General features: G+C 37.1%; 1 protein-coding gene across 1 annotated transcript; it reads right to left on the bottom strand.

Moving 5' to 3' along the window:
* Window positions 1-70: 70 nt before the first annotated feature.
* rps6ka3a (ribosomal protein S6 kinase a, polypeptide 3a) lies at window positions 71-26,714 on the bottom strand. The gene is made up of 22 exons (XM_065250478.2): window positions 26,378-26,714; window positions 24,887-24,922; window positions 19,612-19,728; window positions 19,402-19,483; window positions 19,003-19,083; window positions 9,763-9,842; window positions 9,246-9,352; window positions 9,047-9,084; window positions 8,743-8,885; window positions 7,566-7,636; window positions 7,393-7,481; window positions 7,232-7,296; window positions 4,707-4,809; window positions 4,487-4,617; window positions 4,265-4,390; window positions 4,096-4,185; window positions 3,847-4,005; window positions 3,557-3,718; window positions 3,342-3,418; window positions 3,123-3,240; window positions 1,688-1,828; window positions 71-1,588 (listed from the first exon to the last, which is right to left on the bottom strand). Exons 1-22 carry the CDS (start codon window positions 26,438-26,440, stop codon window positions 1,466-1,468), a joined length of 2,202 nt encoding a protein of 733 aa, XP_065106550.1. The 5' UTR covers window positions 26,441-26,714; the 3' UTR covers window positions 71-1,465.
* Window positions 26,715-27,360: the final 646 nt, after the last annotated feature.

Genomic DNA, 27,360 nt, shown 5'->3' with positions numbered 1-27,360 from the left:
ATTCCGAAGACACGTTCTATGGTCTGGGCCAAAAAGACAGCATATTTCCCTAAGAAAATAGAAAGAAAACTAACATTGTACTGCAAGATGTTATTTATATTTTACACACTGCGTTTTCATCACATTGATTTTTTTTAATAAGGGAATAGAAATGAAGCACAAATGTGCCATGTTTAAAATATGGCTAAGTGGGACATGATAGAGGTCAGAACTGAGCACTAAGACATACTTTTCATTTCCACTGTGATTGTTCAAATACAGCAGCGGTAATGCAAAAGGGAAGAAACACCAAGATTAAAATAATTCAATCCAGGAGGGCGAGCCTCGTGACTAAATCGCAAACAACGTGTGTCCTCGCATACAAACATACATAAAACATAGAAAACAGTTCATCGTCAGGTACAAAAATAATACATTCTGAATAATCTCTAAAAATTATGATTTTAAAATTGAACAGTCTTGATTATACAACCTGCACATTTCCCTTTAATATTATGGAGAGAATGAAATAAAACAAACAAAAAGGAGTGTTACAAATCATTTCAAGGAAGACAGCAGTATTTTGGTCATTCCTGGTAAAATAAAAAGTACTGCCCTGACAGTATACGGTTATCTACAGTCAATTCCCACCCCTAACGTCTCCATTATATGATATACAGCATTTAAAGGGCCTGTTAATATTTCTCAGGAGCAGCTCCTATGTAAAGGGTATTTGGTCTGTTAAACAGGAGGATTTAAGGAATGAGGTCACTACATTGACTTTCTGCTAATCAAATGCCCTTCAAGACACAAACAGCAAGGCGAGAGGTTTTCTGGACCTTTTGCCTTAACAAAACACTACATTAACATGAAATACTTGGTTTGTGTCTTTTACATATACTGAGAATTGTATGTAGAATTGCATAGATTTCTTTGATTTCACACAAATGGTTTCAACACTGCAGTACATTAGGACACCACCTGAAGTTGCATACAGTGACATTACTGATAGCTCTTAAAAAAACACACACAAAAGCATTTGAGCATGCCTTTTCAGGATGTGAGGTCTGTTTTGAACAGAATGGACACAGCTATGATCAACCATCATTGGCCACAGTTTGGTTTCATGCGGTCTCTAAACATGACATCACCACCACAATATAGAAAATAAACTGTATCCCAAGCTCTCATCTTACATTATTTTCCACCAGTCTCCCAGAAATACTTTTATATTCTTACATAATATGTATAAAGTAAATTTCCATAGCATTTTCATAAAACAACAATACATAGCTTTAACATTCTCCTAAGAGCTTTGTATAATAATAATAATAATAATCATCTAAACTGTAATGCAGCAATTGTGAGTTGAACAAATGCATGGTTTTTTTTTTGGTTTGGATTTCAAGATGATGGTGGCTTCATCGTACATGGTGGCTCACACACACTTATGTGCCCATTGTAGTTTGGCGTTAGACCCGCAAGGTCACAGGGCGGTAGAGGTCAGCTTTTTGACACCGCGGCGCTGAGCTAGTGTAGAGCAACCCACCGGGTCCAGTACGGTAGAAACTTTTCTGTTTAGAGCTGAATAGGTGGCTGCCATTGCCTCCTGATGTAAAAAGAGAAAACAAAATCAGGCACTGCCAACAGTTTTGCCACGCTGCTAATATTACTGTTAGTTTTACATTCGCATCAAGACAATGCAAACCTTGACTAGACGAGGGTCGTCCTGTCGGTTGAGTTGTAGTTTGGGCAGCTTGTCCTTGTTGATGATCCAAGGGTGACGAAGGACCTGAGCTGCAGTCAATCTCTTATGAGGGTCAACGTGAAGCATTTTTGATACCAGGTCCTGCGAGCAAAGAGATAAAAGATTAAGAATTTAAAGGAATAGTTCACCCAAAAAAAAAAAATCTGTTATTATTTACTCACTGATGTTGTTACAAACCTGTATTTTTTTTCTTCTGATGAACACAGGAAGATATTTTAAGGAGAGTTTGTAATCTGATCAGAGGCCCTATTGACTTCCATGGTATTATTTTACCTACTATGGAAGTCAATGGGACCTCTTATTGGTTTGGTTACAAACAGTCCTCAAAATATCTTTCTTAGTCTTCATCAGAACAAAGACATTTTTACAGGTTTGTAACAACATGAGAACTTTGGGTGAACTATCCCTTTATAAAATTACAATTAAGAAGAAAAAAACAAAAATGAACTGTTTAACTTTCTTCTATTTATTTTAAATGATATTTCTCCTCTACTCACTTAATAATTTTAATGAAAAGTATTAACATTGTAACATCTTGACAAGCTGTGAATGGCATGAGGTTGGGGTGTTACCATAGACCGTAAAAAAAAAAAAATGGCCGTAGTGTCCGTGAAGTAGGGATCGACCGATATGGATTTTTCAGTGCCAGTGCCGATACCGATATAAATATATCGGCCGATATATCGGTCTATCACTACCGTGAAGTCACTCATAGGTTTGTGAAGTGCTTTCTTAAAGCCAATAGTAGGTGGTGCCTGCCATCACCATCTTTGCCGCGGGTCACTGCGCATCACTTGCGGATATCCGAAAATGGGAAAAGGGGAGGGAAGTGGGTGAAGCTGAGGTGTCTGGTTGCTGAAACCACGCCCGCCTAGCTCGACTCTAGTGACAGCAGTAGCTGTTCTCCTGTCACTCAAGTGGCCACGCTCTAAATTATGCAGAACTTTAAGGCTAAATATAATTTAAACGGATGAGTTACAAAAAAATTCTCCCCCTCAGAGTTTTCATGAAGGGCTAAATTAGCTATACAGACCAAAAACCCGTTTTGTACCAGTCTGTAAACACATTATTTTCTACTGTAAAGTTGGCCATTTTAACATGGAAGTCTATGGGAATTGACTCTTTTGGAGCCAGCCTCTAGCGGCCAGTCAATGAATTGCAGTTTAAGTCACTTCCGTATTGGCTTCATCAGAGAAATAGGAAGGTAGCCCATCCGGTAGAACAACCAAATTTTGCATGGCAAATGGCAGAATTTTTGGGTATACCCATTTGATTAAAGGTAACATTCTTGAAATCCTATTTTGTGATATTTGAGGCACAGAAATGACACATTTAATCTATAATATGTTTTTTAAATAAATGAAGAGCCTTTGACCTTTGCCTCATATGAAACAGAGTTCCAGTATCCACCGCTCAATGAGAATTTCCCGCTGCCAATCCGAGCCAGAATCTCCTCTGGTGTATCTTGTGGGCCATTAGCAAATGGGGTGAACCTGAAGGTGGCATACAATTGATAGGCATTATAACTGACCTATGATTATTGTGTTTAAGGTACACACATGTGAATTACAGGAATGATTTGTCTAGGCATTACCCTGCAAGCATGGTGTAAAGAAGAACCCCAAGACTCCAGATATCACATGCCTCATCATAGCCCTGCTTCTTCAAGACCTAGGAGGATAACATACACATTATTATTAACACTTAATTAAACACAGAATTCACATTTAAAATGCAATTTGTGTTTAAATAATACAACTGTGTATAATGAATCTGACATATTATAACTAATGTCTCTTCAACAGGTACCTCTGGAGCAACAAAGTTAGCAGTGTAGCACGGCGTCATCAGCAGTCCGTTTTCTGCTCGGAGCTGTTTAGCGAAGCCAAAATCACAGATCCTGATGGACTCAGGGTTGCCCAACTCATCCACATAAAGAATATTACTGGGCTTCAGGTCTCTGTGTACTACCTACAAAAAATTTACCAATAACATTGCTGACAATGGTCCATTTTTTAAAGCATGCTAACATGACATATGCATGTATATTTAGCCAGGCTAAAGTGATTTTTTATTTCGATGTCTATAAATGGTCTTACCCCCTGGGCATGCAGGTACTCAACAGTCTTTGTAATAGTGTGAAGTACAGCGCTGGCCTCGGTCTCCGAGAAAAACTTCTGTCTGAGGATTTTATCCAATAGTTCTCCACCTTTCATCAGCTCTGTGACCAGATACACCGATCGCCCATCATCATAGACCTACAAGCAAACAGAGTCAGAAAAACTGACAACCAAGGCAGTCTGCAGAGATTCCAGTCAACTATTATCATGCACAGAAATGTCACTCACATCCTTCAGGGTGATGATGTTGGGATGTTGTCCATACCGCAACAATATCTCAACCTCCTCTGTAGGATCTCTCTTCTCCTTATTGATAATCTGCAATACAATAAGAATTATTTATATTATTTTAATACTAGACTAAAATCTCTCTCTTTCTCTCTCTCTAGTAGCTTACCTTAACTGCATAATCCATGCCTGTGCTATTGTGCACACAACGCTTACAGATGGAGTAGGAGCCCACACCAATGTCTTCTTTAACATCATATACATCTGTGAACTGAACTGTACTCCTGTGGGGATGCTGTACAAAACACAAACACAAACATGGTTTATATCCATATGTACCGAATGTTGCTCCACACTTGTGAGAGCAGATACACAAGTTGTTGGAGTATACCTGCAGTATGGTGCTCATTTTGACGTTGCTATGAATGGGCGGCTGACTCTCCTCTTCCATTCCTGTGGCAACAAAACTAAAACCTCTGAAAAGCTGATGAGCATTAGCACTTGGAGGGACACCTGGAGAGTCTGGCATGAAAGAAAGATGACATTTTGAGTTGTATCTCAGTGTTGCAACCAGAAGTCCATCTGCTGTTGAAAACATCTGCATCGCTCACCTCGTGGGGTTTTGGCAGTAAACTCTGAGTCAAAGTAGTTGGTGTCGTCCGGCCTCCCGATGGCTGGCTTGAAGGGAGGATGAACTTCTCTCCTGAATAATTTCTAGGGCAGAAAATAATTGTTTTAAGCATAACTCTTTCCCTGTAATTGACGAGTTAACTTGTCAATTATGAGAAAACGCTTCCCATCCATATCTCTGGACTTATAAAACCCGGAAGCAACCCTTTAGGTCAAACAGTAAGAACTCTGTGTGTTTTGATAATCGTTCTGAATTTGATCTCTATCAAAAGTCCTTCACAAAAATGCAATTATCTAAAGAAGAATGTTTTCTGGAAGGCAGTAAACTATTGTGAAATTCATAAAAAAATGCTGGTGCTGGCTGGCAACTTTAAAAAAAAACACTGGCGGGGAAAGAGTTAATGGCACAATATGTAGGCCCAATCCCATTTCTCTGTCTTACCCCTTACCCCTACCCCTTAGTTTTGCACGTTCATGAGAGCGAAAGGGCTATCACAATTGGTCCTTACTCTCACGTGAACGTGCAAAAATAAGGGGTAGGGGGAAGGGGTAAGACAGAGAAATGGGATTGGGCCGTAATATTCACCCCTAGAGATCGTTAAACACCAACGCCTTAGCTTGCTTGATGATACTGTGAAGGATTGTGGAACAATGGAAGTTGTAATCAATAAGAATCGATCTGACAGTGCGAGAAGGCCGGACCTAAAGAAAAGGTTTAAAGCAATGCTAAAATGCACACAATGTATGGCGACTGTAGAAAGCAAAACCCGAATCCCAGACATTCTGGAAGTGTTAAAAATCCCGGCCAGGCGCATTTTTTAAGGTCCAAAAAGAGGACATGTTTGAGAAAAAAGGATGTATGGTCACCCTAGATCAGTGGTTCTCAAACTTTTCAGCGAGCGGCTCCCCTTGTTTACGGCGCATTCCTTCGCGGCCCCCCCAAAGAAAATGTATTACAAAAAAACTGTTTTAAAACTCAACTTTTAATTTAACAAAGCATACTGAATGATACAAAGTAATGCTGTTGGTTAGTAGCCTTATTTTTTTAGGTTTAATTCCACAGAATTCATGATAAATTAACTTATTTGATAAAATGTCATAAAACTGGGGCCCCCCTAGCACCATCTCCGAGCCCCCAGTTTGAGAACCACTGCCATAGATGACCGCTGTATTTTTTTCATGAGTCCACTAGGTTAGGGATTAAAACTTTACCTAGCTAACAATCGTTACAAGTTCAAATTACATTGGTGGCTTGATTGTAAACAACTTCAAAAAGAAGAATATTAGACTTTTTTCTGTGCACACATATCCTTACAAGTACACCCCCCCCCCCAGTTTGGTGTATCATGCTAGCGACACAACAGTGCTGCTTTAAAATGTGCAATTCTTTGATGTCACACTCCAATTGGTCTGTGCGGGCCACATCAAGTCAAACACACCTATAGTTTCTCTGACAGCAAAAGCGGAAACTTTTGAGAATACAGGATAATGTAAGTACACATGTGTTACGTGTCTGAACGTTCCCGAGTCATGTGTTGAGAATGATATATTGTTTGGAACAAGTTGTGTGCAGTGCTCTCTCTTCCTGTGGACTAAGTGTGAGAAGTGGGAGGCCTTTTTGTTTATATCTTTTTCTCCTGTTTTTAGGTTACGAAGGTAGGTAAGACCCATGTATTTGTTTGGTTATTTCAGTTAGGGAAGCCTTTTAAAATTAGGCAGAACATCCTCCTTTTTGTTTATTGTGTTGGCCGACTACCCCACTGACTCTTAGCCACTTATCTCCTATATCAAAAAGAAATATCCTTTCAAAAAAAGAGAAGAAATAAAATTCCCTCAGTACTTAACTCTTTCCCTGCCATTGACGAGATATCTCGTCATTTAAGAGAAAACGCTTCCCCGCCAATGACGAGATTTTCCGTCTTTCCGCAATACCGCTATTATCCACCAGGTGGCGCCCTTCCGCAACTTTTTAAAACCGGAAGTATTGCCCTATGGTAAGCTGCTGCATGTCCGTGTCTGTTTTAAAGATCGCTCTGAATGGGATCTCTATGAAAAGTCCGTCATAAAAATGGAATTATCATTGCTTTTTGCTCAAAATATGGTGTTTTTGCAAAAACCTACCCATATTCAAAAGCTGATTGCAAAAGAACCACTAAAGGTAGGATGAAACGTTTTTTTTTGTTTGAAAGCAGAGGGTCTGTTCTTTCATTTGGTATATTGTATGTTTATATATTTAAAGAAGAACATTTTCTGGAAGGCATTAAACTTTGGTGAAAATCATGAAAAACGCTGGCGCTGGCTGGCAACTTTTTTTAAAAACGCTGGCGGTGAAAGAGTTAAGACAGTTCTTGAGAAGTTGTGGTGTGTTTGTGGGAGCAGGAGACGGGACTCCTATGTGTTAGGTTATGTTGTCGGAAGAGTTCGTAACAACATGTGAACAAAATATGTAACACAGTGCTAGTGATAATTGGATATTTTAATGAAAAAAATAGCTGATAACACTTACATTCCAGTCAATGGTGGAATAGAACGGATGTCTCTTGATCTCTTCTACTCCATCAGGGCCTGCTCCTAAAATTATAATTTCAACACAATTGGAATCTTATACAATTTCAAATTTCCTTAACATGAAAAACAAAGATTTTTCCCTGTAAAGAGGATCCTCACCCAAACGGTTGCCAGGATTACGCTTGAACAAATTGCGGAGCAGAGACTGGGCTTCAGCACTGAGAAACTGAGGCATGCCGAGCTTCGCCCTGCCAGAATAAAATACAGACTTAGTGTAAATACTATACTATACGAAGTCATTATTAACAGTATGCCAAGTCAATGAAACTTACTTTAAAATCATTGTCATGGTCTCCTTGCGGTCTTTTCCTTGAAATGGAAGTGCGCCGGTCAGCATTTCAAACTGAGGTAGAGATTACATTTGTTTCATCAATTACATTTGTTGTGACATTTGGATCAACCAACAAAAAACTTGCTTATGTCTGTAAATGCATATTAAAGATGCAGTCTAACTTTTTTGATTATAAACAAACAAAATTCAGTTATTGAATAGGTAAAAAATAAAATCGTCTAGTTAAACTTAGCCTGATTCACAACAGTACACTTATGGTGCTTCTCCGTTGCATAGTACCCCCGGGTCAGATCGTTTTAGCTCACTTTACTTTGGCTTGGCTAGCTCTCCATTGAGTTTAGTACCACTTTAGAGTGGGATGGATTATACTGCCTACTACTGTGACATCATACAAAAAGTAGGAAGCGAGCATTGTTGAGATGCAGTGTTTCCCATACATTCATTTATTTGTCAGTCCACCACAAATTGAAAAATTTCCATCAGAAATGGAAACTGCCAACTGCGTCAGTCAATGCGGATGTGTCGCGAAAAACTGCAAGGAAAACACTGGTATGGTGTTCCTGATTCTCAGCCTGTGGATTTTTTTCACTGCTAAAAGGGATTTGGGAACTTACAACAAAGCACAGATGACAACAAGTTTGCTCGAGGCAGCACAAGCATGTAAAGCTAGTCTTGCATTTAGCATTGACGCTGGTAGTGACGATTCTCTCAGACCAATCAGTGATCTACAGTGTTTTCACATCACAATAAAGTATCAGCTCATCTCGCTTAAAACCCCAAACAAGGTGGTACTAAAAAAGTAGCGGGTACTACTTACTGTACCCAATGAAAAAACACCCTCTAAAGCGGGCTGACCCAACCCGTGGGGTACTATGCAATGGAAAAGTGCCATTATAGTAATGATTTAGACATTAAGCAGTCAGATTTTGTGGGAAATGTGACTTCATTCGAAGTCATTCATTTTTGTTAATGTTCATAAAGAAAAAACAACACAGCCCACATACAACTCTGCAAATCACAGCAGTACTGTGAGGTGTTGATAAACGTAAAAGTTTTGGATTGAAACTTTACGCTAGGTTAAAATAAAAAAGCACACTTAAACTTTACAGAACAATCCCAAATATTAAGATTTATATTCTATAACCCCACCCCCTCACCATTAGTACACCATAAGACCACCAATCAGCACTGTGGGTGTGACCTCTGCGGTTGACAACCTCTGGTGCCATATACTCCACTGTACCACAGAAGGAGTATGCCTTGTTTTCATGGTCAATGGACTCTTTACTCAACCCAAAATCTAAGTAAAACACAAACACAGGTCAACTGACTCAAACAAATCTAAAACTTGTTCTAAAACTTTTACAAAATGTTTCAAATAATTGTAACAGCTTGAGTTGATTCAAGATTAATTCCAATTAAAGTTTATTAGTTAGTTATTTATTTAGTAATAAAACATACCTGTAAGTTTAATGTGTCCCTCATCATCCAAAAGAATACTGTAAAAAATGCACAAAAAAAACTGTTGTTATGCATCAAAGGTTAAATATACAACATAAGTTATGTATTTGTTGGACTGCTGTGAGATATGGGATGTTAATCTCTAACTCTGCCGTTTGCTTTTGTACTTTGAGTTGCACATTTAACTTGAGAAACATACTTTTCTGGTTTGAGATCTCTGTATATGATTCCCAATCCATGCAAATGATCCAAAGCCAAAGCCAACTCAGCAAGATAGAACTTCACATCCTCCTCTGTAAACATAACCTACATGACGACACAACAGAAGAATGTTTTTATTTAATTTCAAATGAAATGTTAGTACATGTTTAAAGGAATAGTTCACCCAAATATCATCATTTACTCAACTTAAAATTGTTACAAAACCGGTATACATTTTTTCATTCCTCAGAACACAAAGGAAGATATTTTGAGCAATGCTTGTAACCAAACAGTTTTTGAGCATAGTATTCCATAGTATTCTTCTTCCCTACTATGGAAGTCAATGGTGCTTTTGTTTCCTGCTTGATTACGAATATCTTCCTTTGTGTTCAGCTGAACAAAGAAATGTATACAGGTTTGTAACAACTTGAGGGTGAGTAAATAATGACAGAATTTTCATTTTTTGGTGAACTATCCCTTTAAATTATCTTTACAGTAGGTTTCAAACAATGTACCTCTTTTGACAGGCGAGTAAAGAGATCTCCTCCTCTGAGAAAGTCCAAAATAAGGTAAAGTTTACCTTCTGTCTGAAAGGCTGCCAAATCCAAAAATGTAAAATTTAATAGACGTTACAACATTCTTATATTTCCCTGAGTTAAAGATATTACAACACAATGTAGATAAAAACGAACAAAAACTTAAAAGTATTTAAGTTCTTGTATTTCAGTTCCTTAAAATTTAGATTAGTGACTTAAATAGTTTTCTACATCTTTTGCCAATTACAAACCATTCACAGTGAAGGATCCTACCTTAGATCCTCACGTGCAGAATGTTTTTATTATTGTGTTTTTTTATCTTTAATCATTTATTTACATAATTATCATAATCATTTTATAATCATTAGTTATTATCCATTTAATTATTGTTTGATTATTTAATATTATTTTATCATTATCAATTTCATTATTATCATTTTTATTATTACATTATTGTTTTTTATTCATTCATTATTATATTTCTATATTTTATTATATCATTCATTAATTCATTGTATTTCTATATTTTATATGTCTCTTTGTGGTTCAGTTTCACATTTGGGAAGTTTCATAGAACTGTTCTGTCTGTGTGTAAACAAGATAGATAAAGAGAATGTTTATGAAAGCCCAAGGTCTAAGGGATGATGCAGCTGAGCAAATTTGGATATAACAAGTGCATGCTGTATTCCTGGGTAGACTGGGTAGACGGGGTAGACGAGGTTTGAACATTGAGGCATATGCAACTGAAACTAACTGTCCATCAATAAAACTCTGTTCTATTTTTATCATCTAAAACCTCCGTCTCACGACTCTGTTTATGCTCTCCTCTAGCAACGATTGATCAGTCTTGTATCTGACAGATGCTTTAACAAAGTAAACTTATATTTTCTGACGTGATCTGGTGTCCGGGGCTGGATCGTTATATTTTTTCTGTGGTGTGGAGACCAGATCTAACAGTTATGGCGTAGTCGGCAGGATAGAATAACATTTTTTAAATATTTTTGTTGTCTCTATCCGAACGAGGAGTCGGGATTTTCTCTCGCACATCCAGATGTAAATGTTTCCAGACCACTGGCTGCTGACTCCAAGCCGCGAGTGAAGACGGAGGGTTAACCACGGCTGGTCCGGTGTCCTCTCTCCTGACTCATCCACTTAAGCAAAAGCAAGAGTGAGTGTGTTCTGTTCTGACATTTTGGAAAATTCAGTACGTACTGTGTTGGTAGCTTGTCTACTGGTCAGATTATATTACTTTGATAATGGAGCAGTCAGAGACAGAGATCAAGCTAGATGATATTATTAAAAAGCTAGCTAAACAACAGCTGAAAGAGCACTTTAAGATCAAACAAGAGAAAAAAGAAAAATTCAGTTGCTAAATATAACATCAAATATAATATAACATCAAAGTACGTTGGGCGGTCTTTAGGTTCCCAAGACAAAGGTAAAAGTAAAGACATATTAAAGACGTATATAAAGAGTTAAAAAAAAAAAAAACGTGTAAAATTCAAAAAATGATAACCCGAGAATCGAAGCGTATCCCTTGGATTTTTGTCACTTTGTCTAAATGTAGAAATTGAAAAGTGAAAATGTAAAATCAAGACAAACATAACAGAGATAAAAGAAGTTATGGAGGGAATGCTGAAGGGGTTATAAGATAGATTATAAGTCAAAAGTTTAAAGCTCAGTTTGAAAATAAACAAAAATCTAAAATGGCTTATGTTTAAGTTATAACTCTTTGTTAATCAACAGAAAATTACGTCGGTTTTACCAGATTTTAAATGCATGCGACACTGGTAGTGACATCAATGCATGCAACACTGGTAGTGACATTAAAACAACCAGTTTCAGATTTTGACACAGACAATGATGTTTGTAAAAGGGTAAATCATGTCCTTCGTGAGTTCAGATGAGTATTGTATTTTGGTTTTGCTACTTCTATGCTGTGCTTGGCAATGAAGATCTGCCTTTGTAAATGCCAGTTAATATACCATGATATATATGATATATGCCGTTTAATTGTACAATGTTTAAGGAAGTTGCTTTTCGAAATTTGCCATGTATAAACATAACAGTTAAGGGACAAGTTTTTGATCGAATTCTTCCAAAATTCAAATTTGTGTTAAGATTACAGCTGCTATCAACTGTCTGATAAAAGGACTATTTCATTAAGCTCCACAGGAGCGTACACAACCACAGAATATTTTTCAAAAATTTTAATGGGTAAAATAAAGGTAAAGTGTTTCAACTCTCATTTTGTTAACTAAATAAAATATGCTCAGTAAATAAATGTTCAGATACCAATGGTGTGTGTGAAAGACAGGGTGCATTCTTGTTCTGTTTTTTTTTTATAGAGTTGAGGGCTCAAAGTAAGTGTATGATGGTCAGAGTAAGTGGAGTAAGTTTATGATTGTCAAAGGAAGTAGGGAATGTAATATCCATGATCAGTTTTAACTGTTTGGAAGCTCTGAAAGAGATTTATTTTTCTTTATTGGTCAGAGACGGGTTCAGCATAGTTTCAGTCAATCTGTTATGAGCAGACAGAAAAAGTTTGAAGAAGTTCTTGGTGAAACTTTGAGTAGTGAACATTTAACTGACGATAGAGCTAAAAGAGATGTTTGGATAAATCCTTTAGGTTTGGTTTGATGTAGGAAGGTACAATAGTAAGTAGTTTGAAATGAAATTGCAAGTTGTAAATGAAGGATAAATGAAAGTGTTGAGAATCACTGAACATTTGTGTGAGCAAAGGAGGGGGTTTGTGAGGCTGTATCTGTTCTTCCAGCAATTGCTGAAGTAAAAACAAAACAACGATAAGCTTTTCTCTTCTCTCTTTAAAGCTTTGTGAGAGAGTGCTTATGTGCCTACTCTATTCTATATGTTAGGGTCCATATTTTAAGTACAAATTTTATTTTCTCATTGATAAGAAGCAGAGATAACAATCTTTCTATCTGATTTTCTTACAGAAGTTTCTCTAAAATCAGAAACGAAACTTCATGTTACAGAAGCAACAGGAGAAAGTTTGAAATTTCTCAGAGAAACACAGTGTTATGGCCTAGGCAACAGCTTTGCTGTGCGGTACGCAGCTGTGAATTCTGTGTGCGTGATGATGTTGGCCTATCGAGATAACTTGTGTTCTATTTTGATGTTTCTCTGTGTTAAAGTAAAATTTAAGTATAATTTAAACATTTAATTACCTGTCGAGAATAGGGGAAATGAGAAGTGTGAGTGAGTGTCACGTGTCATTTATGTTGCTTAACCCTTTTCCAATAAGCATATTTTAAACAGGGGTTCGTAACATAAATGGGAACTCATCCATGATATTTAGATCTTCCTCTCATTTTTCAGTTTGTCCCACATGTAGTCACTGTTGCAATTTAGTAGGTGACGTAATTCAGCCATTACATGGTTTGGATGTTTTGATTAATTTGAATGCAGATTTACAATTCAGAATTGAAATGTAATATGGCAGTTATGGATCATGGAGACTCACAGTTGATTATAGAGTAGCAAAGCAAACCAATACATTGATAAGATAAGACCTTTTGTGTCTGACTCATCAACAATTTTAAGCTTGATTAAACCGGAACACAAATGGTTTACAGTGTTTGATATGACTAATGGATTTTGGTCTGTACCTATTGTAAAAGAAATTCTATCATTATTTACTTTTACAATTAAGGTCAACCTGATATCAGCAGTCTTTGCAAAAGACTTTTAAGACATTTAAGACATCAAAGACATTTGAAAGATTTTGATTTAACATCAGTCATCATTCAATATATTGATGATATTTTGATTTGTTCAGAAGACAAAACTGAACATGAGAGAGACGTCAGTCAGATTTTTGATTTCTTGTATAATAAAGATCCCAAATTCAAAGTGTATTGCAGGGTAAAAGACAAATAACACCTAGTTGCTATGAGGTAATAAAAAAATCTATTAACAACTATTCAAGAGCTGAGATCTCTTTCTTTTCTGGGTTTATGTAATTACAAATGTAATTAGATTGAAGGGTATGCAGAAAAATCACAACCCTTAAACAATTTGGTAATCCAAAGGCCCAAGACTCAGCTAACTAGACTCCTGAAGTTAAAATAGCTTTTGAGGGATTGAAAGAAGCCTTATGCGAAGCTCCTGCACTTGCATGATTAATCACAGAAAGTCTTTTACATTGTATGTAAACGAACAAAAGGGTTATATGACATCTGTTTTAATACAAGAAGATTGAAATAAGTCTGTACTGTATGGGTATTATTCAAAACAACAACTTGACTTTGTTTTACAAAGCTGGGGCCTTGTTTACGAGCGATTCAGGCAGTGTATTTGGCCTTGCTTGGTCAAAAGATAACCATTTGATAAACATATTCTGTTTATGCTTTATTATCTTTTTAGAGAAAGCTGTTCGTATGACATTGAAGAAGGCACACCATCAAATCCAGCTAAACTACTTGGTCTGTCTGAAGCAATTCCAAACAGCCATGATTGTGACTGTGTAGATATTATACAAACATTAAGTGTTCTTAGACAATTTGTCACTTACAAATTCCAATTTGATTTACAATGATGTTTATCTTTTGTGAACAAAAGGAAAATGAAAGGCAAAATCACAAAAAACATGTGAATTGGCTAGTAACAAAAAACCTAACATTTATATTTAATTTTTTGTTATGCCTGGGGAGCTGTGCATAAATCTCGAGCAGGTTGGCAGCAGAGAGGTTTCCTGAGATGTCCCGGGAACAGGTTGCGGTAAAAGCCCACCTGAAGGGAGTTTCTAGTGATTTAAGGGAATACCTTGCTGACCAGGCAGCTACGGTTGCCAGCCGCATGAACGGCAGAGGAACTCTTACTGCTCAAATGTGTCATCTATGGTGACAAACTACTCACAGCTCACAGACATAGCTGAGAAGCTGATTTTCAAATTCAATGCTCCAGAAAGGAGAAATGAGAATGATTTGAAAATAGTTGCAAATTGGCAGATGACAATATTTGGACATTTTAACACCAGTTTGTAAATCCAAAAGTCTTTTCCTTATTTGGTCACACAGATATACAGTGTCGGACGCTTAGGCGTGTTTTTCAAATGTGTTTACATTTTAATGCAAATTGGTGGGCGAGGGGTTTTAGGAAACATGCAAAAGAAATTGTTTGCGGATGCGTAACTTCTCAAAAACACAATTTGGCACCCCCAAATTCTATCAGTTGTAAGCAGAACACCTCGGGGCTGTTTTGTTAATTTGTGAATTGCAGAGTGACTTTATAACCTTACCTAAATGCAAGGGTTATCAAGATATTATAACTATAACTGATAATTTACTCGTATGGTGTAAAGGTTTTTTCACAAAAAAAGGCTTTGCTGCCTTTATGGCTAATATGCTGGTTCGAAACATCATTCCAGATGAAATGAAACATTATTGATTCTGATCAGGGTAAAAACTTTACTGGTCAGGTATGTCAGGAAATCTGTAGGCTTTTGGGGATTCAATGGCATAGCTGCCATGAACTTACTTCAGACCTTGCAGAAGTAAACTTAAATTTAATATCAGATTCTCTTTTTACATTTTGTATGGCTTTGACTGAAGTGGTACAAAAAAAAGCAAAATTAGGTTCAGGATGCTGTAAAAATTATGGACAACATAATATTGTGCCAGGGCAAATAATTTATAAAAATCTAATACCAAGATGGGGCGATTCTTATGTGGTCCTACTAGGTACCCCTTAAGCGAATAAAATTCTGCGATAAAATTCAGCGAATAAAATTCAACAATAAAACTCAGCAGTGCAGTTGCTAGGTAAACCTAGAGGGACAAATATTAGTCTGCAAAATTAGCTTATACTCCCAAATCTTAACTAAACAATCGAAACGCTGTAGGATTCAAACATGGGTGGTCCAACGCATTTTCCGGTTAGTAAGAGCATGACCAGCATGGCTGTTCCTAGCGCCAGTTGTGTGGTTGGCGTGCTGTTTGTTATTTTAGTTTGTTATTTTTGGAGCTACTCCGGGTAGGAGATCTCCTATCTCCTAATTGGTACCCTCCGAAGACTAGCCAGCCATCAGTTAGATCGATGGATAGGTAGATAGGTCTGGGATGCGTTGGATTGTCTTGCCCATAGGTCGACGTTCAACATCCAAGTTTTCAAGCTAAGTCAGATTATGGATCAAACTCTCAGGTTTCAATGAGAATCAAAACAAGTTGTTTTCTATATTTTCTATGGGAGTCAAAACTAGTTATAGCAATAGTCAAAACAAGATATTTCCTAACAAATTTGTTTATACAAAGTTGTTTTTTGGCCATGGAGCTCTCTTGTTTTCCTTTCTTTTGTTTTTATGTTTTTGCAGAAATATATGTCGGCGGCCTTCAAGAAAATCACTGAAAAATTAAGCCTTATCATGTTTACGAGTCTACTTGGTGCCAACCTCCAGCAGACAGCAGTTGGAACTCCGCTGTACTTCGAGATTCTGCAGGAAGGACGGACTGGCGAGACTTCATGGATTCCGGTTGATTCCATGAACAGAGACATTCTGAGTTTCAAGAATTACAACTGACATGGTTGCAAGTGTTGTCTTCATGACATGACAGAGTCAGAGATATATTAGATGTGATGTGTGTTTCACATCTGTTCAGAATGATTCATGGATTCACTCCAACTGTATGCACTCAGTATTTGTATTGGATATTAATTAACATATGTACAGCATATGTACGGGGTTTTGTTTTTAAATTTAAGCCACTTGGCTGTTATACAAAATTTATCCAGATTAAAAATAGGCAAATGGGTCATTTTTAATTATGACATTGAAGTGTATGGGCCAAATTAACACAAACACAATGTTATTTGCTGTGTTGATTTCTATTCTGATTCACAATTCAGATCCATTATTCCATCTGATTTGATCTCCATCATTGAACAAAGTAACATGGGTAACATTTGTCAAATTCTAATTGATTTGATAATCGACACCTCTATTCCATCTTTGAACACTCTAAGTGGTGCACCACAGTCGATGGTTTTAGTGATACACAGTTGATGGTTTTGGTATCAAAGTTGCAACCTTACCAGACAATTTGTTTATCTTACTATGCCCTATTGCTGGGAAGAGATGCTGAAAATGGCTGAAATTGTTAAAGTTGAAAATGGCCATAGCATAGGCATTTAGGGGTGGTAAAGAGTATATTTTCATGATCCTTGGGGGGAATTCTAATTGTACCAAATCACAAGGCGAAGTTGGTGTCAAGTGTATGATTATTGAACCACTGATAATGTCAAATCCTTACAGATGTGTTTTTTAAGGTTATCGATTATTCATGAGAAAGCAGTCTGCTATTCAACAAGCAGTGTTTGCCACTACAAAAAGTTATCCCATCCAAGTAATTCCTGGTATTTACCTGTGTACAACAGTACTGAATCAAGCCATCTATTTGTTCTAAATGTAAATTTGAAGGGAATTCTTTCTGATATTGAAGGAAACGGGGTAAACATCACAAACTAGAAATGCGTTTCCAGTTTTCCAGATGTGACAAAGCTCTTCTGATAATGACAAATGAAACACTAATTGCTTTTAATGGTACACACTTCGTTTGTGGTAACAAAACTTATCCATTACTTCCTAAGGCCTAAAAGGTAACCTGTTATTTGTACCTTTAACAGCGATGTAAGTAGTGTCAGAGGATTATGTGAAGCAGCACTTAATCATGAGCCATACGTTCGATTTCTGATACTGAGAAATGTTAAGGAAGACTTATTCCATTCTGAGAAGTAACTGATTTACAAAACGAAGTACACACATTAAATGAAGCATTTGAAGCTACAGCGAACGCCACTTTCATTTCTATTGCTAATATTTTGGACGAAGTAAATGCAATTTGTTTTGCGAAATCAAATGGCACTTGACATGCTGTTGGCTTCTCAGGGGAGCACATGTAATTGTAATTGCGACCGAATGTTATGTTGCCTATACATTCCGGAAGATTCTGGGAAAGTGGTTGATAATCTGGCTAAAGTTCTGCACAAACGAATAGCTAAGCTAAATAAAAACCATGTTCTTTTCTCATCTGACTGGTTTACATCAATATTAGAACCACTTTGGAATCATTTAAAAACCACCTTTGGTAGTCGCAATTTCAAAAGTGTTTGTCATCTTGCTCTTGTACATTGTCATAAGAGTGTTGATTTGTCTTATTAGACACTTGACTGTGACAGGCCCATCAAGGCCATTATTCAGTATAAGACATACTCCCTCAACCGACGCTGGTATGCGGAAACACAGAAATGACCTGTTCTTTTAAGAGCATGTAGAAGGGAAAAGTAAGGACTGGCCATCCAAGCTTTTTAAAGCTGTGTTTTGATAAAGATTATGAAAGTTTGCTTGCTATAATCATTTAATTTTGTCTTATATGATTAAGAGGGGGGAGTGAAGGATCCTACCTTAGATCCTCACGTGCAGAATGTTTTTATTATTGTGTTTTTTTATCTTTAATCATTTATTTACATAATTATCATAATCATTTTATAATCATTAGTTATTATCCATTTAATTATTGTTTGATTATTTAATATTATTTTATCATTATCAATTTCATTATTATCATTTTTATTATTACATTATTGTTTTTTATTCATTCATTATTATATTTCTATATTTTATTATATCATTCATTAATTCATTGTATTTCTATATTTTATATGTCTCTTTGTGGTTCAGTTTCACATTTGGGAAGTTTCATAGAACTGTTCTGTCTGTGTGTAAACAAGATAGATAAAGAGAATGTTTATGAAAGCCCAAGGTCTAAGGGATGATGCAGCTGAGCAAATTTGGATATAACAAGTGCATGCTGTATTCCTGGGTAGACTGGGTAGACGGGGTAGACGAGGTTTGAACATTGAGGCATATGCAACTGAAACTAACTGTCCATCAATAAAACTCTGTTCTATTTTTATCATCTAAAACCTCCGTCTCACGACTCTGTTTATGCTCTCCTCTAGCAACGATTGATCAGTCTTGTATCTGACAGATGCTTTAACAAAGTAAACTTATATTTTCTGACGTGATCTGGTGTCCGGGGCTGGATCGTTATATTTTTTCTGTGGTGTGGAGACCAGATCTAACAACAGTATGGCCACATCAAGTAAAATGAAGTACATTTGTGCAAACTTTTACACATGCAAACACACTAACATGAACTAACAGCAGTTTTCCTCTTTGGTATAAGCATGTTAATGACTCACCATAGTGCAGTTTAACAATGAAAGGGTGGTTGACCTCAACTAGGATGTCTCGCTCCATCTTCGTACGCACTCGATCTCGTACTAAAACCACACATTCAAACACAAACACACATCATAATTAATTCCAAAACCTTTTCCAGTGTTTATATGTGCAAAAAACATTTTAAGGACCGTAGGTAACAAAATGCTTACACAGAAATGTTACACAACTGTGAAAATGTTCAACAAAATGAGATGACATTTCCAGGGGATAAACAAACCTTGACCAGCTGACTTGACCTATACTCTAATATAAGCAAACATCATCTCAAGTATTTTGTACGCATCTAGAATATATCCTTAAAATGAATAAACTTCTGCTTTTCGATCGATGAGATGTTAAGAGAGACAAAAGCGCACCTTTCAGAGTGGCTTTCTTCAACACTTTCATAGCATACAGCTGTCCTGCATCTGGCCCCATTATCTTCTTGACAAGAAAAACCTAAAAAAAAAACCACAAAGTTATTAGACAGAACTGACACTAATACAACAAACATCTTAAATGAATATCTCAAAAATAAAACAAAACATTTTCAGTCATGTCACAGATATTTAAACAATCAATCTGACCTTGCCGAAAGAGCCCTGGCCCAGCACCTTGCGGAGCTCAAACTGTCGTGCGTCTGCTTTTTCAGAGCCCTCCTTGACAACGTGAGTGATGTTGATCTCCTTGACCGAGCCCTCATCCTATAGAGAAGAGATATTTGATATGATACTGTCAATTACAAATCATGTCATAAAACAAATTAGCACACACACATAAAAAAATATATGGACAGCTATAACAAGTTTTTTTTTATAAATCTGAAACTATATTTTGTAAAAAAAATTTAACACTTGCTTTCTAAGTGATAATGCCTATATTAACCAACCTGATCTCACGAGAATAGTTGGCTAATTCGTATGAATTCATACAAAGTTTACTGTGCAAAAACGTACGATTCTCATTCTCAAAAAAAAAACAACAAAACCAACCCCCTACCCCCGCCCCTACCCCCAACGTCACAGGGGTCAACTTAGGCAAATCGTACAAAAACTTAAGAATGTGGTCGTATTTATTCACATCGAAATTAACCAACTCATAAAATTTTTACGAATTCTCGTGAGATAGCATTGATTTAAACGCAACAGTATAACTACTATAAAAAACAATGAAATCAAAAATCAGCACATCACATCACTCCAACACATCAAATAAAAACTCATGCCCACAAAGTTTAACACACTACAACAACCAAGTGCATAGGCTAAAACAGAGTGCCATGCAAAAACACACACACAAAACACACACACACACACACACACACACACACACACACACACACACACAGGAGGAGGGTGGTGGCCTGGATGGCTGGGATTTCTACAGAGGAGCAGTGAGCCAAAGCCTGTGGAAGGATGAAGAGAATAAACACCACACATGAGATACACAGAGAGAAAAATACAGAGAGAGAGAATTGAAATTGAGAGAGAGCAGTGAAGGGGTTAAACCTGAATTCCTGACCAACTTTCCACAAAAGGAACATGACAGAATATGAGGGAGAGAAAGACAAGGAGAGCAACCAAGTGCATTGGAAAGCAATAATGTTGAATGAGTAATAGTATTGTGCTGCACCGCTGTGGTTGCTCAGGTTAGTGGACAATCTGAGTTTTCAACGACATCTTCATAAACATAAGTCGGCTGCATGTCTCAACATTCCCTCATGAAAGGTGTATTATTTTATCCCAAAAGTGTCCAAAGATTTGTAAATCCAGAAAAAAAAACGATTTTAAATAATGGCTTGTCCTTTGTCTCTTGTAATTGTCACCCTTTTAGTGACTAAAGGTGCGTCACACTAAACCAGGGTTTTTCAAATCCTACCCTGGTAGGCCTGTGCCCTACAGAGTTCAGCTTAAACCTTGATCAAACACACCTGAGCAAGCTAATCAATTTCTTCATGATCATGGTCGCTTTTGTTGCTGTGAATATGGGCGGGAAGCTGTTCATCAATATAGATATTTCGTCCATGTGTGGTTTCAGTTGAGAGAAATGTCACGCTGTGATGTACCGGATTCCTACTGGTCACATATCTCCATATGATACGAATTTACAGGTCAGGTTTCACCAGACTTGAACTTTGGCAAACTGCGAAATATCGTCACACAAGCTTGTGTTTCTGGTCTGACGCATTTGCATGCGTATGAATGAAAGTCAATGGAATGTAAGTCTAGTGTGACTGCCTCTATAATATTTGCGCTATCCTCAGTTTAGGATTGTATAAACTAATGCAACACGTCACGAGTGGACAAATGCAGAATTGGCAGTTATACAGCATCTAACACGTAACTGTTGTGCCTTGCAGCTAATTCATTACGATGGCATCAAATATGTATACAGGTAATAAAACATATTTTACTCAAGTTGTTCCTAACCTGTCTAAATGTCTTTGTTCTTCTAAACACAAATGAAGATATTTTGAAAACAGTTAATAACCAAGCAGATCTAGGGCACCACTGACTTCCATATAAGGAAAAAAATTGGATGATTGGATGAGTGAATGGTACCTCAGATCTGTTTGTTATTTTCAAAATATCTTTCTTTGTGCTTAGCAAAGAAATTCATACATGTTTAAAACAAATTAAGGGTAAGTAAATGATGTCAGAATTTCCATTTTTCCCTGAACTATGCCATTCAAGTCGCCATAAAACGAAATTAGCGATTATCTTATTTTCCCCATGGTGACGTGTATCAGAGTGAAACGGCTTCTGAAATGAAAAAGGGTAGGGCTGGGGTTAAACTCAGCCATAGAGAATTGATTGGATCTTTGGGTCATGTTGCTATTTGCTAATCACTGCGATATTTTCCCGGACTTGCCCACCTTCCATACCATATGACCAGAAGTAAAGAGAGATCATTTCAAAGAGGGGAGGAGATTTGCGTTTTTTTATTGAAGATAATGAGGGCACATATATTTAAAAAAAATATTTTGTAAAGAAAACCCCATAATATTCCAAAATAATTACATCTTTCCATAGCGGTATGTTTGATAAAATGGTATGAGAAATTTGTCAACATGTAGAGATTTTGGATTTTACGTCACGTTGCTGTACATGTATTTAAGCACTGCAGTTTTAAACAAGTGACTCTAAAGGGGGTCGCACACTGGATGCGCAGCACCGCGCCGTTCTAAAAAAAAAAAAACGAACACATTGTTTTCTATGAGTATACGCACACCGGTGCCGACAGGTGGCGCCTGGCCGCGGCGCCCAGCTACGACTCAGGAAGTAACTCAAATCCCTGTCGTGCCACTCACATAGTTTAACATTAAATAACATCAGATTTGTCCCAAATCATTAACAATTAACATTGGATGCTAAGGTATATTTTGCATTTTGAAGTAGACGCTATCTGACTAAGCTTGCGCTATTTAATGTGCACTTCCGGTTCTACGATACCTCCAAGTTGTCCTAGACACGACTCGGCGCTGTGCATCCGGTGTGTAACCCCCTTAAGCCATTGAAACAAACAACACTGCTAAATGCTCGTGCAGTTTCTGTGTGAGAGGAGAGCGCAAGCCACACATCCGCTGCTCATTAAAAGACAAGTTCGGTATTTTACACTTAAAGCCCTGTTTTCAGATTGTTAATGATGAAATAGAACGGTTTTGACTGAAATTTGGACATATGATGCTGGCCCGAGAATTTTCGGGTGTTTGTTGTATCAGCCACCACCTCTACAATGGCTGTATAGGTGCACTGGAACAATCCTTCCTAAAATGCATTAAACTTTCGTTTACAAAAACGTGAAACTCACCAAGTGGTCAGGGGTGTTTACTGATATGCTCACACAAAAATCAAAGTGTCTTCTTTTTTTATGCTTGTATACATTTTTTTGTGAGACTTCTGAAAATTCTATTGCAATAACATAAAAACCTTAATAAAATAAAAAGAAAACATTACTATGATATATACCGTTATCATGATATAAAATGAATCCTATGGTGATATAAGATTTTTGTCATATCGCCCACCCCTAGTTTTTAATTTAAATTTTATTGTGACTTTAAATGGTGGGATAGTGTATGATGTTCTATTGTCAGTGAAAAAAGATCATAGATGTCAATATTCAACATCTATTCTACAGGAGAGAAAAGACTGAGAGTAAAGCAGGAAAAAGGTTTGAGAAAAAAAAATGTGTGCATTTAAGAACAATTTGGCAACCGTGGCAAGCAATCACTGTGTGTCAGCATGCAGTAATTTTACATTCTACTGCAGCTGTGCAACATTTACAAGCAGAAAACAGACACTTTAAAAAATCTGATCCACTATACTTCATTAATAATGCATACTTCAATCCTGATCTGTTTTCTCTAGCAGTTCGTCTGTGTTGGCAGAATAGCTATAAGCTCATCAAATCACAGACAGTGTGTGTTTTACAAAAACAGACGAACAAGCACACACACGCAGTCTGCTTTATACAACCTACTTTGATATTCGTGTTAAGAGTGAAAATTTGACAAAGCAAAATATACAAAAGAAAAACTGTCAACTAAGAATAGGGCAAAACAATGAAAAATTTGTTCATGACAAATGGTTGACTTGTCAATCGTTCCTGAAAAAGGCTGAAAAATCACCTTAAAGGGACACTAATTGCACCTGCTGTGTTTTTTATTGTATCTTCATATATCAGCTTTCCAAACATATGTGATATGTTTAGCTTTTTGTTTTTGAGTTATTGTATGTCATGAAGAATTAAATAATGCAATGTTTCGCCCAAGGTACATTGAAACTTTAAGGGGTTAACCAACAACTAATAATTTGTGGCCAACCTATCACAAACATGGTACAAAGCTGTCACTTCCTGTGACACAACTTGTGGCTTCATTTTAGAAGCCCACCTAATGCACGTGATATCACTGTTGATATTGCAATATCTGCTGGTTCGTATATATTGTAATATTTATAACATTGTGTTGATGTTTTCAGATTTTAAAAACACGAAAAAATTCCTCATCACTATTTATAGGTTTTGCCTATAATATGACCCCTGTCTAACTTGTGAACTAGGTAAAACAAACTTAAAAACTTAAACAGAATACAACAACAAATTTGAAGCAAGCAAGCAAGACCAAAATAACATACAAGCTTGTACTAGTGGACTGAATTGATGAAATGAAATTGAGATGAAACAGAGGGGCCAGATTAACTGAAGTGTAACCGAAGATAATAACTGAGGGACACCCGACGACAGGAACAGGAAATAAGCGTGGGTGTTACACATACACACCGCATGGAGAACTTCGACTCTCAGCTACCCTTCCTCCAACACATCACAGGACTAAATAGCTGCATGTATGTAAAATAAAGGAACCCTGTGCTTTGGGTCACACTCCTACAGCTCCATCATATGACCTTTAAAGGCTTTCTAAAAGGTTTCTGCTGGCTTGGTGGAAAGTGAGGCTCAGCTTTGAGAGAATGCTGATCATCCACTTCTCTCACTGGCTGCTTGCCATGTCGCTCATCCAGTAGGAAATCAATAAAACCAGGGTCTCCTCTGAGACAGGAAATGTGATGTTAAAAGCCTTCTACCTCACATAGGAAACACAACTTTGTTTTCACAGACAAAGAATTACAGTGGATCAAAATCTCCTCGAGCTGCAAAAGAAAAGTCTCTACAAATAGCTTACGTTAAGTTAAACTACAACAAATGAATAAGAATAACAGACATACATAACATGCCAGTCAAACTGGATTTCAAACAAAAATACTGATCCACACCCAAACACATGCAAAACATTAAAACACACATACATAGTAGTAAGCACGTTTACATGCGTTTGTTCGTAAATGTATGTCTTAAGCTTACTTGAACAGGAGCATCGTCTTCATTCATGGAGTCATCCTAAAAAAACACATGAAAAAAATTATGTTATTTAAAAGCAACGCACAGCTTTTTAAAAAGTAAAATAACTATTAGTACACTACAGGATTATGATCACACCAATAAAGTGCATTATACAGTTACAACAATTATGAAAAGAAGAATCCCTATCATTCAAACTATTTATAATAGCTACGTAAGAGGAAAATAACTATAACTGGGTGTAATGTTAACATGCCATCAAATCCTCAGCCCACCTGTGTTGACATAAGAGGGAAATGTTTAACATCAAGTTGAAGATTGTCATTTATGTCGCCACTTACTCTGTGATTATTTATAGGTCCACACACAAACAGGGGACTAAAAGCATCCAGCGTAGGATGGCTATTTTCAAACCACGGGATTAGTCTGGTTCAAACGGAAGTTTATAAGGGAAATAGTACATGAGGTCTGGGGGCCATGGCCCATGAGTTAGGACTATAAACATTTAGCAATTTTGCAATGTATTAAAAATACATTTCAGTACATACTGTATAAGAGGCCCTTTTGCATACTGATCATTCATAGTGGGGTGAAGTAACACCTTTTAAATACCAGCAGGCCATATATTTGAAAATTTGGTGTTACATATATACTCATTACATGCACTGTCGTCTTGCACATATTGTGCAAGTGATTAAAGTTGTACCCTGGAGGGGCAAAATTGTGAAAGTGAAATTTGTTCAATTCGAGAAGAAACGTCCAGAATAATATTTCAATTCAGAATATAGAAAGACTGTTACGATTAATTTGTTTCATAATTCACCAACTCCAAATTTACATATGGGATGTGTCTCAATACTCTGTGAGCTTCTCAGATCTCATTTTAAGATATCATATATCCCATATTTGTGACGCCTAAGAATACTACACAGCAGCTCAGTAGGATCTGGGACACATCCTGTCAATCTCTGTGAGGTTCGATCCTCACACTGCCTAGCTGTCTTTTGAGTCCTGAACTAAAACTTCAAAAAGATTGGGACCTGTCCATTTTAAATGAGAACGATTTAAACTAGCATGACACGCACACACATGAACACACAATCCTATTAAACTTGTCTGGTCAAGCCCTGCTACCTCGACATGGACCTTTTTGAGATTGCTTACATACCCGAGTATTACCAAACACAATTTGGTCTTATCGGAGACGGTTAACGTTATATCTATCGAAAAGAAATGCACATCCCATTCCGCATTTTCTTGCATGTTCATGCGGATTTATGGTCGGTTTTTGAACATGTATTTTAGCACTATGATTTGAAATATAGCGAAATGCGTCTAAGAAACGCAAACTATGATGTGAGACCAGTGTTGCTACTGTTGTAATATGAACGCATTTGTCCCTAAATAAGGCTTTGCACTGACATTCCACTGTGAAACAAAGTACCGGATTAAATGTGATCTCAGCGCTTGTAGTAAACACAACATTAAACTTACCTCATTTTCCAAATGACCCACAGGCAACCTCTGCCAGGGGTCCGCGAACTGTGCCAGGGGCATATTATCCAGGTCCCAATCTTTAACTTACAATCACACCGTGAAGTGATTTGACGCTGTCACTGTAAAGTTGCACTAAAAGAGTCCCACAAAGAGGACGAATCCTGTATGGCGCGTAAACAAAAGACCGACTCGGTACAAACGCGTTCCGGGTAACTTTTAACTTTTGAAGTTTAGAACTCTCCTTCAGGCGCCTCTTTGACAAAAATTCAAAACATGTTTTAACAGCGGAATAATTCACTTCCGTTTTCCCTCAACATGGCGTCGCCGTCCTGTTCACCTGTCTGTCAGAACGAGGCTGACGGAAACGTCATCGTACGTCATAGAGTGACTTCCCGCAGCGCTGCGCAGAACGGTCGGCGTATGACATTAAAATACCGCGAGAGCGATTCGAAAGCAGGGTAACTATCATGTTAAGGCTCGTATTTGATCAGTTTTCACAAAATATCTTTATTAAGGACGTGATAAAGAAGCTATTCGAATATATAAATCAGAATTACTTTGGTAAATAAAAGCACAGCCATCGTAACGCACTCGCGGTACGTTGATGTCATAGGCTGATTCGTCTGCGCAGCGCCGCACGATGTCGAATACGCCTACCGCCGTGACCCCCAACTGGTGCCCATTCTGACTGACTGTGCATTGGTGATTATTAGTTATACATTTAATTGCGTCGTAAATGCTTATCCAAATTCAGGCGTTTGATATTAAATTATATGTCACATTAGATGTTCAGTACTGCTTTTGACAATTGTATACACACTCTTATTCTCACTAGAGCATTTTAAAATACATTTTGTGGTTCATTATTTAAAATTGATTATATAAAAGAAAAAAAACTTTAATTAAATGACAGAGAGAGAGGACATACCCTTATAGCTGATAAATAAATATCCAGAATTTCCAGATGGCTTAACAAAGTT

This window comes from Paramisgurnus dabryanus, chromosome 5 (genome assembly GCF_030506205.2).
Source record: "Paramisgurnus dabryanus chromosome 5, PD_genome_1.1, whole genome shotgun sequence".
Classification (NCBI taxonomy): domain Eukaryota; kingdom Metazoa; phylum Chordata; class Actinopteri; order Cypriniformes; family Cobitidae; genus Paramisgurnus; species Paramisgurnus dabryanus.
The sequence above is the reverse complement of the archived record's forward strand: the minus strand, read 5'-3'. Positions and strand labels throughout refer to the sequence as shown.